The following is a 19,477-nucleotide window of genomic DNA, read 5'->3' on the forward strand; positions in this document are numbered from 1 at the left end:
AATTTTAGAAAAAAATTCAGGAAAAAATGTATAACCCAAAGAAGTTGAGGAAAAAAAATATAAGGGGTAATTTTGTCAAAAATAGAAAAAATATTTTGACCACGGAATAAGTTTTTAAAAAAATTGTAATGAACTTTATTCATGACTATTATTAGTATAAGATGTAATTATGAAAAAATTTAAGAAACAAATATCTTTTAACCCAAAGCATTTGGGGAAAAAAAAATATAAGGGGTAATTTGGTCAAAATAGAAAAAAAATATTTTGACCTCTGAATAAGCTTTTAAAAAATTATTCACGACTATTATCAGTATAATGGGTAATTTAGAAAAAATTACAGAAAAAACATTCATAACCCATAGAATTTGAGAAAAAAAAAATATAAGGACTAATTTTGTCAAAAGTAGAAAAAAAATATTTTGACTACTAATTAAATTTAAAAAAAAAATTGTGATGAACTTTATTCAGGACTATTATTAATATAAGGGGTAATTTGAAAAAAATTCTAAAAAAAAAATTTATAACCCATCGAATTTGAGAAAAAAAAAACAATCATATCATAATACTATTTCAAAAAAAAAAAAGGAATTCATAACACAAAAGAATTTGAGAAAAAATGTATAAGGGCTAATTTTGTTAAAAGTAGGAAAAAATATTTTAACTACTGATTAAATTTTTAAAAATTTGTGATGAACTTTATTTAGGACTATTATATCAGTATAAGGGGTAATTTGAAAAAATTTCAAAAAAAATTTTATAACTCAAGAGAATTTGAGAAAAAAAAATTATAATCGTATCATAATACTTTTTGTTTGTTTGTTTGTTTTTGTTTTTGTTTTTTTTTTTTTTTTTGTTTTGGTTTTGTTTTTTTTTTGTTTTTTTGTTTTTTTTTTTTGTTTTTTTTGTTTTTTTTTTTGTTTTTGGTTTTGCTTTTGTTCTCCGTAAATATTTTTGGACGATAACAATATTTCTAGAATCTAGAGTATACTATTTTTTTTTCCCGAGTATACTATTATAACCTGTTTGGTTCACTGGAAAATATTTGATGGGAAATGGAATTCAAATTCCATGAAAAACAAATTACCAGGAAAATAAATTTCATTGTTTGGTTGGTGGAAAAGAAATTACTGGGAATATGAATTCTATTGTTTGGAATGTTAATGAATTATGAATATAAAGACCAATCTGTCTTTAACAATAATATATACATGTGTAATTATTAAACTTTGATGAGGGTAAAATAATCCAATATTGTTATACTTTCTTTCCAAATCCTTTGGAAAACAAAATATCAATGTATTGTTAGGATTTTATTTTCCTTCAACTTCAGGAACTTAAATTTCAATGGAAAAATTTTTTCATCCAACCAAACAACATAAAATAACATTTTCCTACACTTTTAGAAAAACATTTTCCATGAAATTTGACTTTCATCCAACCAAATCCTTTGGAAAACAAAATATCAATGTATAGTTTTCCTATTTGGAAGGATAATCGTACCTCTGTCGCTTCTCCACGTCATCGATCCGCTACAGATTAGATCTAGTTCGTTCTTTACTTTTCTGCCAATCAACGGTTTAGATCTCTCCGTCTTCCCGCTTAAAATTTCCGAACGCCTATTTAAATCACCTCCAGTTCTCCAAAACTCCACACTGCTAAGGCATCCAAATTCCCAATTAATCAAACTCGTCTCCATCTCCAATCAAAACCCTAATGGCTCGTACCAAGCAGACAGCTCGCAAGTCCACCGGCGGGAAGGCTCCGAGGAAGCAACTAGCTACCAAGGCGGCCAGGAAGTCGGCTCCGGCCACCGGCGGAGTAAAGAAGCCTCACCGCTTCAGGCCTGGGACGGTGGCTCTCCGTGAGATCCGAAAGTACCAGAAGTCCACTGAGCTACTCATCCGCAAGCTCCCATTCCAGCGCCTGGTTCGTGAGATCGCCCAGGACTTCAAGACCGATCTCCGCTTCCAGAGCTCCGCCGTGGCTGCGCTTCAGGAGGCTGCCGAGGCTTACCTTGTCGGGCTGTTTGAGGACACCAATCTGTGTGCTATTCACGCGAAGAGGGTGACTATCATGCCCAAGGACATTCAGCTTGCTAGGAGAATTAGGGGCGAGAGGGCTTAGGTGAGGCTAGCCTCTAGTTTGTATATGTGGCTATTGCTAGGGTTTTGAATTGGTTTATATTCTGCAATGCAATTGCCCTCAAATATTAACATGTATTAGTGTAATGAAATGAAATATGGCTACTGCTTTTGTTACCCACCAATATATTAGCATGCTAATGGAATCTATTGATCCACTACATTTTTTTTTTTTTTTAATATTGTGGAATTACTAAATTATCTGCAATTTATGTTGTGAATTCTCTGTTGATTAAGGTTACGAGATGAGATTTATTTAGTGTATTCTTTTAGATTATGGTTGTGAATTTTTCTTTGTCACTCAAAACGTTAACATAGTCCACACTAAAAATAATTGGATAATTATTGTCTTGGCAACCTTATATTATATGTTTGTGGACTTAAAATACCTGTAAATTATAATTGTTTTTAAATTTTTATTTTAATTGTGGTGTTGCAGAACCACTAATTCCTGTGATTTTCCCATGTTCTTCTCTGGTTGTTTTGATTGCTTATGAATAACAATAGCTTCCCTTTTCCAGTTTTCGTGTGGCTAATCTCCCACCACTCTGGGGAAAATCTTATCTGATATAAATAGCTATCTTTATCCAGCTATCTTTCTAAAAATATAGCTTTAATTCTTCCTATCCTTGAGTAAATACTCCACCCCCATCATCCATATCCGACAATATTATATCATATTTGCTGTTTTACAGGAGAATATAATCAATCATATGGCTGGTGTTGTATATTTGAAGACCAATCATTTTGATGTTAAGCTTGAAGGCATTACCTTCAAGGCTAATGATTTTGAGCGTTTGTGCATAGAGGATTTCTTGTTTCCAGAAGGCAAAGTTTGGGTTCGGCCTCCCATTGTTGGCATTGACATCATGCGCCATCCTCGTGATCCCGCCATTATTTTGGTGATCTTGTGTTTTGGATTGGGATGTGTGATCCTCCGGTTTCATTCAGGGGCAGCAATTCCTGAGCCAATCCAGAGGTTTTTAACTGATAAAAGAATTCAGTTTGTTGGTTTTGGCATTCCTGAGAAATCTGATTTGTTGCCGTTTGATGAATTGGGGTTGGTGAAGGAGAAAACTGATATTGGTTACCTGGCAGCCAAGATTCTTGACAACCCAAACTACATAAAAGCAGATCTGGGGATGCTGGCTTACAAAATCCTTGGGATCAAGATGATGTTTGGCCTTACCGAGGTTTCGTATTTCGAGAGGCATGAGGAGATCAAATCTGCAGTCTGCCAAGTGTTCATTACCAGTGTGATTGCCATGGCATTGTTCAGCACAGGAGGAGAGAATGTTAATGCAGATGAATGCTCATGTTCATGCTCATCCCCTTCCAAGAAAAGTTCATTTCTGAAGAACCTTTCATCACTGCCTTCCTTAACTGAAGGATGGTTCAAAATGCCAAAGGCATCAAGAAAAGAAGAGAAGTATTCACCGGAGAGAGGTAACAACAATCTCAGGTTCCACACAACTCAAACTGATCATATGTTCCTCCTTGACAGCCATTATTTCATGAGCAAGAACAAGAAAGGCAGTTTTGTTCATAATAATGACCTAACTCGTGTTAGATGTAAGGTATCCAGTGATGATTCTTCTCATTCTGATGGAAGCAATGATGCCTGGAACAGAGTTAAAGAGGCAATATGCAGAAAACCATTGAAAGGGATCTTAAAATGTCCATCATCTCCAAATTCTGAAGCTGGCAGTTCATCTCCTTCAACACCCAAGGTTCAAACCAGTGGTCGAGGTCTATATAGAAGAGCCAATTCCAAGGGGCATAATGTAAAATTTAAATTCAAATGATTACATGTACCCAATGATCCTATGCTATGAATATATTTATATATGTGCTAGAAAGCACACACTTCAGGAAATCATATTCTGATTGCTCTGTGTATGCAAGGAAGCCTTGAAATTGAAAGCCTTATACATTAAGGCTGTTCATTGAGTCTGGGTTCAGTCGCTACAATATTTGGCTTGACATCCCTCATTGAGGTGTTCCCTTAGTTCCTACTTTTGATGATTAATTCCCATCATTAAAATTTTCTGCTCTGCATCATCAATATAAAAATAAAAATAATTTTCTGCTCTGCATCATCAATATAAAAATAAAAATAAAAATTACAGAACCAGTTGTGCCTAACTGCTGAAAACAATAATTTTGAAAATGATCTTATTATTGATCAATTCATTATATTTAAAATACTGAAAGATATGTATTTATAAGAATAGAGTCCAAAAATAGGAATGATAAATGATGTATTTTTAATAATACGAGAAAAGATAAGAAATTCTAGTGTGTCTAAAATACAGAGTACGAATATAGCTTTCTGCTAGATGCCTTTTTCTACCCCAGTAAAATGCATGGTGTGAAATCAAATGTTTTTTAATTTCTTCCAAGTTGGAGGTGTTGCAGAAATATAGAAATATTTGTATTAATCCAGAATTTTTACCTAAAACCGAAAAGAAGAATCTACAAAAACAACTTTCTATTAGAGCATCCCATTAGAGGATCTTGGATTAGATTTTGAGGAATGTTGAGTGAGGTGGATGAGAGAGGATCCCCATTAAGGGATCTTGGACTAGATTTTGAGGAATGTTGAGTGAGGTGGATGAGAGAGGATGAAGTGAGAAAAAACGAGTTGCTTGCAGTAAAATGGAGATTTTGTCGGAAATGTGGGTCTCATCCCTTTTTTCGTTTGCGTATCTGGTGCGCAGAAACAACGCACCCAATAGGCGCGTTAAGCTTTGATTTTTTTTTTTTTTTTTTTTTTTTTTTTTTTTTTTTTTTTCATTCTCCCCCATTTTCTCTTTCCTAATCACACATGTAAGACCCTATCAAAATCTTTACACTATTGAGGATGCCCTTAGAAAGCATGCAGCATGTTGTGTAAATACTAAGGGGATTTTTGGTAAATAGTTGTTAGTTGATTGGGTTAGTGAGGTTGACTAGTTGTTAACATTAGTTATTGTAGAAAAATATTTTGGTAAATGAGCTGTTAGCTAATAACTGATTACATGTAAAATGACTTACAAAAAAATAAGATATTCTCAGTAGATTCTTACACCAAATTTTATTCCCAACTAAATAATTTGTAAACACATAAATTAAAACTTCATTCTAATACTTCATATTTTAATTAATTCCGGATGTACTCATTTTAATTTTGTTGAAATTATATTTTATGAAATTTAATTTTTAATTAATCTATATTCAATATTAGTCTTGTTTTAATCTTGATGAGATCTTTTAAACGATATAATTTATTTTTAATAATATAAAATATATGTTTAAGAATTTAGCAATATATATATATATATATATATATATATATATATATATATATATATATATATATATATATATATATATATATATAAGGATACAAAAGAAATTAACAAAGAAAGTAGTTATGAACAAATATTGTAACAGAGACAATAATATTCAATAGAAAAAAAAATTAACAAAGAAAAGCAGGTGCAAAATAAGGAAAAAAATTAACGCAAAAAATGGTGTTGATGAGCACTGCGCTGTTCATCAACGCAAAATTTTTTGGTGTATTTTCTGTCTTTGTTATAGGAAGAAAACAACGTATCTTGCACCTAAATGGCGCTTTGCCGCCTTCGGTGGAGGTGGCCTAAGTACATCCCTAGGAGTGTTTTTATTTAAATACTTTTTTTTATTAAAAAAAAATATTCATATTGGGTTCTTGACTATTGAGGGTTGGATTTTTGGAGAAAACTTTCTCCTGCAATACTGAATTTTTAGGAGGAATTTAAAAACTTGCACTTGATTGCACACCTGCACCCAACAACGTAACTTAGCAAGTGCGTTTTGATCTTGCGCTAGGGCTAGCTAGACCCTTGAACTTGCAAGATTAACTATTGCTAGGGTGACAAGTAGCTAGTCCATCTTGTCTATTGTTCAAATCGGAACAAAGATGATGAATCGTGACACATGAAAATTTATACTGATGATAAGTAAGTGGACATATTTGATCAAAGTATGAAAACCACTCATTTTGTAGGGAGACACCATTGAAAAGGGTGTCTTTACCCCTCTTCTAACATCAATCAACATCCTTATCCAGACTCGAAGGCTAGTGATCTCTACTCCATGTGTTTGAAATCTACAGATTTATTGTCCTTTGGATTATTGGAAGTCAAGTAGGGGGGGGGGGGGGGGGGGGGGGTATGTAAATGCTAGTTTTTGGGTCTTTGATTGTGCTTTGTTTATTTATTTCTTAGCCAAGTTTTGAATACAATGGGGACTAGCGTCCCGGCCTTAATTAAAATATTATTATTATTTTTACCCTACAAGTTATATTTCTCCTCGATTTATTATGACTGCAATCCTATAAAATCATCAGTTTAATTTAATCATCATCATATATAAATAATACGAGTAATAATTTTAAGGAAAAATACTATTTTCTCTTCCAAATTTTTTCCAAATATTTCCCCATGACTTATAATTATTTGGTGTCATGAATTGGCCGACCGATGACTGCACATACTTTTACTTAAACAGTAAAGTATCTAATTAAGTAATGCTATGTCAGAAGGGAGAATAAGGAGGAAAATTTTAAGAAAGGTGTGTATCATTATTCCAAATTAATTACAACTACAATTTAAAAATGATAATAAATAAAAAAATAATTAAAATATAATTTTTGTAGATTAATGAGGCCACAAAAAAAATGAAAAATATCAAACTATTTTGAAAAAAAATGATTATATTTTTTAGATTGAATGAGATAGTGGCTATTAATGTGAAATATTGTCACTTACACCTATTGGGATGCACGTTTTTTTTTTTTTTTTTTTTTTTTTTTTTAAATAAGAGCAAATACCAATTTTAGTCCCACGAGTATTAGCAAAATGACAGTTAGTCAATAATGGTGCAAGATGAAGAGTGTCCCGATAGTCGACATCTCATATCAATTCTCTCTCCTTTCACATCATTTTTTTGTTTTTCTCTACTTAGGTAGTCAGGTGGAGAAAACTTATGGACGAGATAAGAGATAAGAGCATCCATAATAGTGGAGATATTTTGTAATTTTTGAGAAGTTTTTGTAAGTATGATTAGAAAAGAGAATATGGGAGAAAAGAGAAAAACAAAATAAAAAAAATAAAAAAGCAAAACTGATTTTTTAAAAAAAAAAAAATATAAAAATATACTGTCACCCGCACAGCTTTCCTTATTTAACAGAAATTAGCACTGTTCCAAAATCTCTACTTTGCAAAGAGGTTATTTTTCTTCTCCCTCTTGCTTTCTCTCTCTCCATGATATCAACTACTTTTCCAATATTTCTAAAATAACTTCTGATAAGGATGCTCTAACTAAGTAAGAGGTTATATGGAATGAGAATTGGCTTATGGACGATGAGGAAAATTGTGTAAAAATGTATACTCATTCCAAATTGAACTCCAGTACAACTTATGACCAAAACTAAACCAATTTTTTGGTTTTTGATTTTAGCTTGAATTAGTTTAGCGAGTCAACTTTGATTCCCATTTCAATTGTAATTCAAATTCCATATAGATTTTTGTTTCACGTCAAACATCATGAGAAGGGCATATTTTTTTTTTTCCTTTAATTAATGACCACATACTTTTCTCCTTCTAGCACTTGAGAAATTAAAAACACAATTAAAATTTGTTTTCCCTAAATAATACTCCGTAATATGGTTGACACATCACATCCTTGTAGAAATTGTCGTGATCGACGGATGACTTTTCATGTAATATGCACCAGATAACATTGCTTCAAATTTAGATTTTTTTATTTAAAAAAAAAGTTAGTAGGTGTTGTAGGCATATTTTAGAGCTTATAGCTCATTTTAAGTTACAAATAAGTTTTAGTAAAACATTGGAGCTTAAAATAATAATTTATTTTAAAATGTTCATTCAAGTAAGATTTCAAAATAAGATAAATGTTTTTAACATTTTTTTATCCTTATTAATTTACAAAAACGACATCATTTATCCTTCTTTAATCAAAACTCACCGTCTATTATTCTTGAGCTAGTATACTTAACCACATCTTCTAAGATATTTATCCCATCAATATCATAATTTTTTTTTTCTTCCAACTCAGTTTCATTTTATATACACTGTAGTTTCATTTCAACACAACTACAATTTCATTTCAATTCAATTACAATTTTATTTGATAACATAAAAATAATATATATGTGAGACAATTTTATTTTAAATATACTGTAATTTTATTTTGTAACTAATACACCAAAAATACGACTCCGTGAATATGTAATCACACCTGTTTCTTTACTTGACCCAACAGTTCACATCAACAGTGAAGCAACCTTCACTCTCACTAGTGAAGTGTGTGAACTGTGAAGAACGATATAATAATGCACTTATTGGAAAAGAACAGAAAAACAAGGACACATCTTCTGAATTTCATCAAAATATGTCAAAAAACCAGCCAGCTAAGCAAAAATGTCGGCCTAGTATAGGGTAATTGTACTAGGTCCTGAATCTGCACTCTGAAACTTCTACGATTATTGGGGAGATGGGGAACTGTCTGGGTCCTGGGATTTTCTCTGCCTCATATTGCCTAGTTTTTTTTAGATTCCTTTGCATTTTTTATTTTTATTTACTCTTTATGCCCTTTTAACAAAATGTTAAGGGGGCGTTTGGTTCAGGTTATATAACATAACCAAGAGAATTTGACATTCCAAAGCTCACATTCCGGTGTTTGGCTCATATTATCTTAAGGAATCTAACATTCCCAAGGAATGTCACATTCCCTCCACATAGGATTTTGAAGGGAATGTGATTCCCTTCAAAATCTTAGGTAATGTAAGATAACCTTGGTTATGTTAGTTTATTTTATATATATATATATATATATATATATATATATATATATATATATATATATATATATAATTATTTTTGTAATTATATATATATTTTTATTTTTATTATGTTATGTTAGCATATAAAACAATTTTGTTTCTCAAGTTCAAGATTTTAGTTAATATTTTAAAATCATGTAATTATATATGATACCGTTATCTTATTTATTTTAATTTTTAAATTTATTAAAATATATGAAAATATGTTAAGGATATTATAGTGTGTATAAAAGATAACCCTAAACCAAACATCATTATATTACATACCCCAATTTTACCCCAACTTTCCCAGCAATCTAACATTCCCTAAGGTAATCTGACATTCCGTGAACCAAACGACCCCTAAAATGTTTAATCTTTAAGCAATATATGCCCTAACATATTTTAAAATATAAAAATAATTAAATACAATTAAACTACTAAAAATATTTCTTTAATTGTATAAATTTACAAAGCAACAAATAAATTACTGTGTGTCGATGTAACCTATGTGTATATTTACCAAACTCATTAAAAAAAATTACAATTAACCCAAACTCAAAAAAAAAAAAAAAAAAAAAAAAAAAACTCACACACACACACACATGCATACAAACACCATAAATAAAATAATCTTTTAATATTCTTGGAGGGAATATGATACACTTCCCTTCCTTAAGAATTTTGATTTAATATTTTAAAACCAAATGTTAGCTTATTGCATGTGTTAGTTAATTATTCTTAAATTATTTATTTATAAATTTTACCAATATCTTATTTATTTATTTTAAATTTAGAATTTGCTGAAATATATGAAAATATGTTAAGGGTATTTAACATTACCAATGATGTGGATAATTACCCGAAGTGTATACCGTATGTATAAAGTTATGAGAATCATATGAAGATAAGATCAAAGAACTCTTTTATTCAATGTTGTTCTTGAATGTTCATAGAGAATAGAGATGATTCTATGTTCTAGAGAGAAAGAGAGTGGATAGGAAAAAGCCCATTCACAATGAGAGCTAATGCTCTTTATATAGGACTTAACCCGTCAACTTGGACCATGATCCAAACCGTTTGACCCCGACTCAAACCGGAGTACGAAGCGTACGGGGAGGCTGAACCCGGAGTATATTTCCTATCAACCAACAATACTATAATCTAACATTCCCTAAGTAATATAACATTTCGTGAACTAATTGTCTTACAGTTTGGAGTGGTGCACTCAAAAAGCTAAGTTTGTAATATTTATTAAATTGTCAGCGTATTTCTTCCTTATGTTATAGTTGTTGATTATCTCGTTTCGAAGATTTGTATTAGTCTATATTTTTCATAAGACTTTGCTCTCACAAAATGTTTCAAAAAAAAAAAAAAATTAAATTAAAAGCAATCATGCCTAACTTTTTGTTAGCTACCACTTTTTAAGGTTTGTATGCTGCGAAACCACATGTTTTAAGAGTAATATTATACATTCTTTAAAAAAAAAAATTCTCTATTCTTTTACCCTACACTGTGAGCATATAGCCATTAACGTGCAATTCAATTATCAGCTTAGGCTTTTAGTTGAGATGGAGCACATGCTTTAATTTTACATGACATATTATGATTCATCCAGAAAAATAGTGGCTCAAATTTTGTTACTCTTTTTTTTTTTTTTTTTCTTTCTATGAATAAAATTATAACACGTGAAATAAACTTTTCTCCAGAATTAATTTCACTTTTGGTCCCATGACTTTTGAGTTCTTATCATTTTTGGTGCACAACTTTAAATTTTTTCAATTTTGGTGTCTAACTTTGTTATTTTTATCGGTTTAGGTCCTTCTAGCCAAATTGACGGTAAAATATTTCCAGATTTTATATTTTAGGGGCAAAATCGTCATCCCATGGAAAGATCTTCAATATTTAAACAAAAGAAAAATCATATTAAGAGGAAAAGAAGAGTTTGCCAATGGTCGAAACTATAAATCCCATAGATCTGTCAGGTTTCTGCCCATCTTCCCCATTATTCTCATCATCAAACACCTATAGATATGATTTTACGGTGATTTTGTTTAGATATTGAAGATGTTTCCTTGGGATGACGATTTTACCCCTAACAATATAAAATCCAACAACATTTCGCTGTCAATTTGGCCGAAAGGACCAAAATTGATAAAAATAACAAAGTTAGGCACCAAAATTAAAAAATTTTAAAGTTGTGCACCAAAAGTGATAGAACATCAAAAGTCGTGAGACCAAAAGTGAAATTAATTCCTTTTCTCCATGTACTTTCATATATTATTTTTCTATTTTAAATAAAAAGTATTGGATGATTGATGAAGGGTGTCCCCAATACCTCACATAAACTCTCCCTCTCCTGTCAAATCACCCTTTTTTTTTTTTTTTTTTTTTATAAAAAAAAAAAATTTCTACCTCACATAAACTCTCCCTCTCCTGTCAAATCACCTTTTTTTGTTTTTTTTTTTAAATTTTAAAATTCCTACTCAAGTGGAGGAACTATATCCTCTTATTTAACATGTGGCCTGGGATACTGGGATGTATCCACACTTGTAACATGTGAGTCTTATCCACAGTTATATGTGAATTGCAGAATTGGTTTACGGACAGCAAAAATATATACTAATAATCATTATATTCCAAATTGAATTCCAGTAGAAACATTCACACTCTTCAACTTATGACCAAAACTAAACTAATTTTTTGGATTTTGATTCAAGTTTAGCGAGTAAATTTTGATTCCCATTTCAATTAAACATTTTTAAATTGGAATTCAAATTTTGTAGATCTTTTTGTTTCACGTCAAACACTCAAACATCATGAGAAGGGCAATTTTTATTTTCCTTTAATTAATGATCACATACTTTTCCTTTCTAGCACATGCGAAATTAAATGGTGCTTTCTGGCACATCACATTCTTGCAGATATTGTTGTGATGTGTCTCCTTTCATGTAATATGGCCACATAAGGTTAATTGGTTCTAATTTAGATTTTTTTTTTCTTTTCACCTAGCTAGTTGGAGTTGTATCCTAATAATTCTATGGTATAAATATCTTTTACATATGTAAATGGGAAATTAAAACATCACTTTTTACTTTTAAATAAATTGTTTCGTTTTCAAAAATTTGGTCACTATCAATTAATTTAAAGAAATTTAGCCTATTAATTATTCATAATGTTACACCTTAGTCCCTAGTGTTATATAATTTCAAATTTCATTAATATATGAGATCAGTTTTATCATTTAGAATCAATATTCACTGTTAAAAATAAAATTCATATGGAGAGAGTGAAACTTTAACCATGCATATTGATTTTAAATGACAAAAATAATCTCAAAAAACATAGTTTGCTAACGGAGTTTGAAATCCAAGCTTCTAAAATGTTTAGGAACCTAAATATAAGCCTAACAACCTAAAACAATCATTATTGCATGGACCATGGTCTACACAATTGTGTGGACCATAAATAAAAAAGTACATTTTTAATATATTAAGGGTACATTATTTATGTACATTTTTTGAAAGTACATTTTTAATATATTAAGGGTACATTATTTTATATAATATACATTCAGTACAAAAAATAATGTAATTTTAATATATTAAAAATGTAACTGATATTTATGGTCCACAGAATAATTTACCAACCTAAAAATAAGAAAGGAAATCTAATCTCATTAATGTGCATTTTTTTGTAAAAATTTAAGGTACGTCAGTTGAAAGCTTTAGGTGCGTCATTTCATAGCTTAAAGTGCGTCAATTCTTCAGTTGAGAACTTAAGATGCATTTTTTTTTTGTTGAAACTTAAGGTGCGTCAGTCTAAAACTTTAGGTGCGTATTTCCATAGCTTAAGGTGCATCTTTGTAACACTTAATGTGCACCATGCTTAAGGGGCATGCGTTTTGTGCTTAATGTGCGTGAGATTTGTGTTCTTAATGTGAGTAGTTGTTGAAACTTACGGTGCATGAGTTTTGTGCTTAAGGTGCGTGAGTCTTATGCTTTAAGGTGCGTGGGGTTTGTGCTTAGGGTACATGAGTTTGTGTTTTGATAGTGTTTTGTTTGTGTAATGTGCGTGTATTGTGTACTTTAAATGCGTCAATTTTAATGCTTAATATGCGTCCATCCGCACAACCGCACGAGAAGCCCTCCCCGCACCTGATCCCTTCCCTGTATATATATGTAATGTGACTTATTATAAGACAACTCGTATTAATGTGTGCTGACAGGATATGACCTATAGTGGTCTCAGCTCAAGTGTAAATGCTCACGATATCACCACTTTGCATCAATCAAACCCGCCCGGAGCTTGTTCTAAAGAATTCTATAAATCAACCGACACAAGAGCATTATTCTTGAACACCGATTGAACCAGAGAAATAATATTTGTGAATTGCTTGATGGAAGCCAATGGTAAATCAGAAGGCGCCATTGAAATGTTTCGAGCTCAGGCTCATATCTATAAGCACGCATGCAACTACGTAAACTCCATGGTCCTTGCCACTGCAATTCAGCTAAATATCCCAGACATAATCCACACCCATGGAAAACCAATCACCATTCCCAAGCTTGTTTCTGCACTCAAACTCCCTCCTCACAAATCTAACGCCGTTTATCGCCTCATGCGCTTGTTAACTCACAACGGCTTCTTTGATTCAACAAAGCTCAACAAAGCAGAAGAAGAAAAAGAAGATGGGTATGTTCTCACAGCTTCTTCAAGGCTACTCCTCAAAACTCAGATTCCAAATCTGTCCCCTTTCGCCCTATTCGCGGTGCATCCTGTCATGTTAGCGCCATGGAAGGTTTTGGGGGACTGGTTTTCAAGAAATGAGGAGTCCACTGCGTTTGAGACCGCGCACGGGGCTCCTTTGTGGGAGTTTTGTGACTCGAATCCTAAGTTCAACAACGTTTTCAATGAGGGCATGGCTAGCGATTCCCAGATGATGAGGTTAATTGTGAAAGATTGTGGGAGAGTGTTTGAAGGAGTGGGTACGCTGGTAGATGTGGGTGGCGGCACCGGAATGATTGCTAAGCTCATCTTGGGGGCATTTCCGAGCTTGAAATGCACAGTTCTTGATCTCCCACACGTTGTTGCAGACAAACCCGGCGGCGGGTCCGAAAACCTTCGATTCCTGGGAGGGGACATGTTTCACTCAATTCCTTCTGCTGATGCCATCATGTTCAAGGTACCAAATTTAATTTCTTTAATTAGTAACACATTCCTTTAACTTTTGCACTGAAATTTGGTATATATATGCAATTTGATTGAAATGAAAGCATATTATGCATGACTGGAGTGATGAGGAGTGTGTGAAGATACTGAAGAAAGGCAGAGAAGCTATCATCGCAGACAAGAATGATGGAGTGAAGAAGAAGGGGAAGGTGATCATCATTGGCACGGTTTTGGGCGCAGAGGAAGACAATGAAACAGACATAACTGAAATGAAGCTAATATTTGATCTTCTGATGATGGTTCATAATACTGGGAGGGAACGAACAGAGATGGAATATGAAAAGCTGTTCACTGAGTCTGGGTTCACTCACTACAAGATAACTCCAATATTTGGCCTTATGTCTCTCATTGAGGTGTTTCCTTAGTACCCTACTTTTTGATGAAGCTAGCAGCACAGTAACAAATAACAATACTCTATTTGAATTGGTAAGTTATGGGCCGTCATTGTTCTATGCTAGAGTTCTAGACACTTGTATTTATTATACTACAATTCTCATACTAGAGGCTATGCACGCCTTCGTTGTTGTGCTATTTATGACCACGCCTTATAATGATTTAATGCTGTTACATCCTTATCAAATAGCCTGCTTTCATATGTTTCCAAATTTCAACTATTGTTTGGACTGTTTGAACTAGTTTTCTTCTCCTCCCAAAAATTTCAATCTCTAATTTCAAAGCCCTCCACACTCCGGTCTAACAAAACATTTGAGAGAATGTAAATCTAAGGTAACTCAGTGCTCAATAAATAGAGTCAAATGTCGATAAACACAAAGAATCTGTCTACTTTGAACACAATTCTTACAATATTTTTCTCATTCAACTATAAGTTAGGTCTATTGGGTTGGTTCGATAGGGACTTATATTTCATATACTATTTACGATACAAACAAAAAAATATAGGAATAAGGGTCGAATAACTCAAAAAAAATAAATTCAATTAAACCCTTAAATTGATTAAAATTGTGTAATTAACATATTTAACATATTACCAACAAGTAACTAGTAAATTTTGATTGCTTGACATCCTATGTGGCATTTCATTCAAAAATAAAAATAAGCTAAAAATTAAAAAAAATTAAAAAAATATTTTGCTGACTAAAAAGCAATGGGTTCTCCATCCAAATCTAGACGGAGAAGCCATGGCTGCTCCGTTCAAATCAAATAAAGAAGCCATCCGTCCAGATTGGATGGAGAAACCGACAACCTATTTTGTCCATGTCAAACTGGACGTCCAGTTCGACATGGACGAAGTAGCTGCTCCATTACAGTACTACATTCTTTGTTATTTATTTATTAAAAATTTTATATATACAATTATTTTAATTTATTATATTAATAATGTTTTAAAATATTAATTTATTTGACATCCATGTGGCATGTGACCCGAAGGTAATATGTTATTATAGGTCAAATTAGTTAATTGTACATTTTTAACAAGTATAAAGGTTCAATTGAATATATTTTTTTAGTTCGAAAGATCTAATTGTATTTTGGTATATAATTGGATGGACTATTTAAACCTCATCCCAAAAATATATAAACAGTTTGTGATTCAAATGAAACGAGCTCGAACCTCTTTTAAGGTATTGGGCTTAGGCAAAAGACTAAAGAGTGTATGGTTTTGACAGCAATCGTTATGCTATGGACCCGTGTTCAGCATGCATTGTGAACACGGTAACGGTGCCGTTAGTGGTACCGTTATCTTCCACCATTTTTTTTTTTTTTTAAATTTCAGACTGCTTCGTTATAGGAGCATATATTCATAATTTTATCACTATATGTTCATAATTGTAAGTTTATAATGTTAGAGTTTTGTGTTCATAATTCTATAACTATACATTCATACTTCCGTAATTATACATTCATAATTCCGTAACTGTACATTCATAATTCAATAACTATACATTCATAATTCAATAACTGTAAATTCATAATTTTCGAAACTCTATGTTCACAATTTTAGAGCTCTATGTTCATAATTTTATCACTATATGTTCATAATTGTAAGTTCATAATGTCAGAGCTCTGTGTTCATAATTCCATAACTGTACATTCATACTTCCATAACTGTACATTCATAATTCTGTAACTGTACATTCATAATTTTCGAAACTCTATGTTCATAACTCATAAATTTATCACTATATGTTCATAATTGTACGTTCATAATGTCAGAGCTCTATGTTCATAATTCCATAACCCCATAATTTCATAACTTTACATTCATAATTCCACAAACGAATAACGTTGTTAACGGCGAGACAAAATTAATTTTTTTTTACCTGAAATGTTGTTATTTTTCCTAAAATTGACGTTATTTTAGACTCGTGTCCATAATGCACTGTGGACATGAGTCCACAGCATAATTTGCGTTTTGATAGTTGGAGGGTCACAGCAACAGATTTTCCCAAGATTAAAGCAAATTTCTTCCAAGCTAGTTGTTGGTCCAGCCCAGATTCAAGGAGCTTTAGAGAAAGTCCACATGTTGGTTCATATTTCATATTGATGTTCGGGACAAATTATGGTGTGGAACCGTGACCACCTTGTAAGGTGGTCACGGTTTCAAAACTGCTCATAAATATGAATATATTGTTCAAAAATTATGAACATAGAATTGTGAATATAATTATAAATATATAGTTCACTGTAATTATGAATATAGAGATTCAATAATTGTGAATAACGTGGGAATAAAGTAGGAAATCAAATTACAGTGTTTAGTACACATGAATAGAATTATATGGAATTAAAAGGGAATAAATGATATAATGATTGAAATGCACTTATTTAATAATAAATGAGGGAGTGGATGAGAATAACAACATGGGTAAAATTGTCTTCACAGTAATATATTTTTCTCATCCCACCACCAAATTAGATTCTTAAGGGAGACCCGCACGGGCTTAGCTCAATGGTTTAGTGGGTAGTATTTGGGATAAGAGACCAAGGTTCAAACCTCGGCGACGGCAGTGTGAAAATTATGTCCAAAGTGGGCAGATTCCCATTTGGCCCTGTCTACTAACCCATTGAGTCACGGCCATCCCACATGCTCGTCGAGTCGGAGTGTAGGGTAAGAATTCTTAAGGGAGTGTCTTGAATTATAATTCCACCAAATTATAACCGTGATTTACATGCTCTCCCGAGTGGAGGTGTCTTGAATATTACAATTCGATGAATGCGTGGGATTGCAATTCCTTCTAACCAAATAACATAATTGGGAAGTGTCAACAAATTGTAATACAACTACAATAAAATTAAATCCAACCAAACAGGTTGTTAATGCATGTGTGTTAAATCCAACCAAACTGGTTGTTAAATCCAAATACGGTAATATCACTACTTTGCTTTCTTGTGCTTTCTTGTTCTTTCTAACTTCTAAATACGATAATTAATTAATTGCATCAATCAAACCCGGAGCTTATTCTAAAGAATTGTATAAAGCAACCGACACAAGTGCATTATTTTTGAACACCGATTGAACCAGAGAAATAATATTTGTGAATTGTTTTATGGAAGGCAATAGTAAAGCAGAAGGCGGCATTGAAATGTTTCGAGCTCAGGCTCATATCTATAAGCACGCATGCAACTACGTAAACTCCATGGTGCTTGCCACTGCAATTCAGCTAAATATCCCAGACATAATCCACACCCATGGAAAACCAATCACCATTCCCGAGCTTGTTTCTGCACTCAAACTCCCTCCCCAGAAATCAAACGCCGTTTATCGCATCATGCGCTTGTTAACTCACAACGGCTTCTTTGATTCAACAAAGCTCAACAAAGCAGAAGAAGATGGGTATGTTCTCACAGCTTCTTCAAGGCTACTCCTCAAAAGTCAGATTCCAAATCTGTCCCCTTTCGCCCTATTCGCGGTGCATCCGCCATGGAAGGTTTTGGGGGACTGGTTTTCAAGAAATGAGGAGTCCACTGCGTTTGAGACCGCGCACGGGGCTCCTATATGGGAGTTTTGTGACACGAATCCTAAGTTCAACAACGTTTTCAATGAGGGCATGGCTAGCGATTCCCAGATGATGAGGTTAATTGTGAAAGATTGTGGGCAAGTGTTTGAAGGAGTGAGTACACTGGTAGATGTGGGTGGCGGCACCGGAATGATTGCTAAGCTCATCTTGGAGGCATTTCCGAGCTTGAAATGCACAGTTCTTGATCTCCCTCACGTTGTTGCAAAACAACAACAACAACAACAGGATTGCGAAAATCTGCGATTTCTTGGTGGGAACATGTTTCACTCAATTCCTTCTGCTGATGCCATCATGTTCAAGGTACGTACCAAATTTCTTTCATTTCATCATATATTTATATATATACTTACTAACACATTCAATTTTGTACTAAAATTTGATTGAAATTAAAGCATATTATGCATAACTGGAGTGACGAGGAGTGCGTGAAGATACTAAAGAAATGCAGAGAAGCCATCTCAGACCACAATAAGAATGATGGAGTGAAGAAGGGGAAGGTGATCATCATCGACATGGTTTTGGGCGCAGAGAAAGATAATGAAGCAGAAGACATAACTGAAGTGAAGCTGATGTTTGATGTTCTGATGATGGTTCTCCTTACTGGGAAGGAACGAACAGAGAAGGAATGGGAAAGACTGTTCATTGAATCTGGTTTCACTCACTATATGATAACTCCAATTTTTGGCATCAGGTCCCTCATTGAGGTGTTTCCTTAGTATACTATCCACTTTTCATCAAAACTGTACTATCATCTTTCAATTCTTATTATTATATATTGCTCTCTCATCAATCTTCTATGTTTGTTCAGAATAACACTGTACTACTATAAATCAAATTCTAATTTTAAATTCTTCTTTTTCTCTATGATGCATTATGTACGATTTTACGATACAACCAAAAAATATATAAACAGTTTGTGATTCAAATGAAAAGATCGAGCTTGAACCTCTTTTAAGTAAGGTATTGGGCTTGAGCAAAAGACTAAAGAGTCTTAGGCCGGTTTTGACTGCAAATTATACTGTTGAGGGGAATCGAAACTGAATTCTTTTTTAAGAAAAAAATGGGACGCACATTTTTAGTCAAAACGACGTCGTTTTACAACTATGTGCACCATGCGGTTGCACAACATAACAATCGTTATGCGTTGGACCTGTGTCCAGCATGCTTATCTCCTTTTTTTTTTTTTTTTTTTTTTTTAATTTCAGACCGCTTTGTTATAGAAGTATATGTTCATAATTTTATTACTATATGTTAAT

At 32.7% G+C, this 19,477-nt stretch overlaps 2 protein-coding genes across 5 annotated transcripts; both read left to right on the forward strand.

Moving 5' to 3' along the window:
- Window positions 1–1,651: 1,651 nt before the first annotated feature.
- LOC109164583 (histone H3.2) lies at window positions 1,652–2,302 on the forward strand. Its single transcript, XM_019313089.1, has one exon. The coding sequence runs from the start codon at window positions 1,714–1,716 to the stop codon at window positions 2,122–2,124; it is 411 nt and encodes a 136-aa protein (XP_019168634.1). The 5' UTR covers window positions 1,652–1,713; the 3' UTR covers window positions 2,125–2,302.
- Window positions 2,303–13,318: 11,016 nt separating this feature from the next.
- Window positions 13,319–19,036, forward strand: LOC109165772 (trans-resveratrol di-O-methyltransferase-like). Of its 4 annotated transcripts, none has more exons than XM_019314697.1 (3): window positions 13,319–13,824; window positions 18,146–18,521; window positions 18,614–19,036. In XM_019314697.1, exons 1-3 carry the CDS (start codon window positions 13,409–13,411, stop codon window positions 18,935–18,937), a joined length of 1,116 nt encoding a protein of 371 aa, XP_019170242.1. In that variant the 5' UTR covers window positions 13,319–13,408; the 3' UTR covers window positions 18,938–19,036. The 4 variants fall into 4 exon arrangements, with proteins under 4 accessions (XP_019170242.1, XP_019170241.1, XP_019170243.1 ...); XM_019314696.1 differs by having other exon boundaries at window positions 13,319–13,810; window positions 18,132–18,521; XM_019314698.1 differs by lacking the exons at window positions 18,146–18,521; window positions 18,614–19,036 and adding an exon at window positions 14,286–14,790 and having other exon boundaries at window positions 13,319–14,194.
- Window positions 19,037–19,477: the final 441 nt, after the last annotated feature.

This window comes from Ipomoea nil, unplaced genomic scaffold (assembly GCF_001879475.1).
Source record: "Ipomoea nil cultivar Tokyo-kokei standard unplaced genomic scaffold, Asagao_1.1 scaffold3069, whole genome shotgun sequence".
In the NCBI taxonomy this organism is placed as follows: Eukaryota; Viridiplantae; Streptophyta; class Magnoliopsida; order Solanales; family Convolvulaceae; genus Ipomoea; species Ipomoea nil.

What these genes read in the sequence shown, in the direction of transcription:
- LOC109164583 (XM_019313089.1), top strand. Translation starts at nt 1,714, where the DNA reads ATGGCTCGTACCAAGCAGACAGCTCGCAAGTCCACCGGCGGGAAGGCT.
- LOC109165772 (XM_019314697.1), top strand. Translation starts at nt 13,409, where the DNA reads ATGGAAGCCAATGGTAAATCAGAAGGCGCCATTGAAATGTTTCGAGCT. An exon ending in TGGAAGGTTTTGGGGGACTG is followed by an intron (nt 13,825 to 18,145) that starts GTTTTCAAGAAA and finishes TTTGGGGGACTG; the next exon opens with GTTTTCAAGAAATGAGGAGT. An exon ending in CTGATGCCATCATGTTCAAG is followed by an intron (nt 18,522 to 18,613) that starts GTACGTACCAAA and finishes TTGAAATTAAAG; the next exon opens with CATATTATGCATAACTGGAG.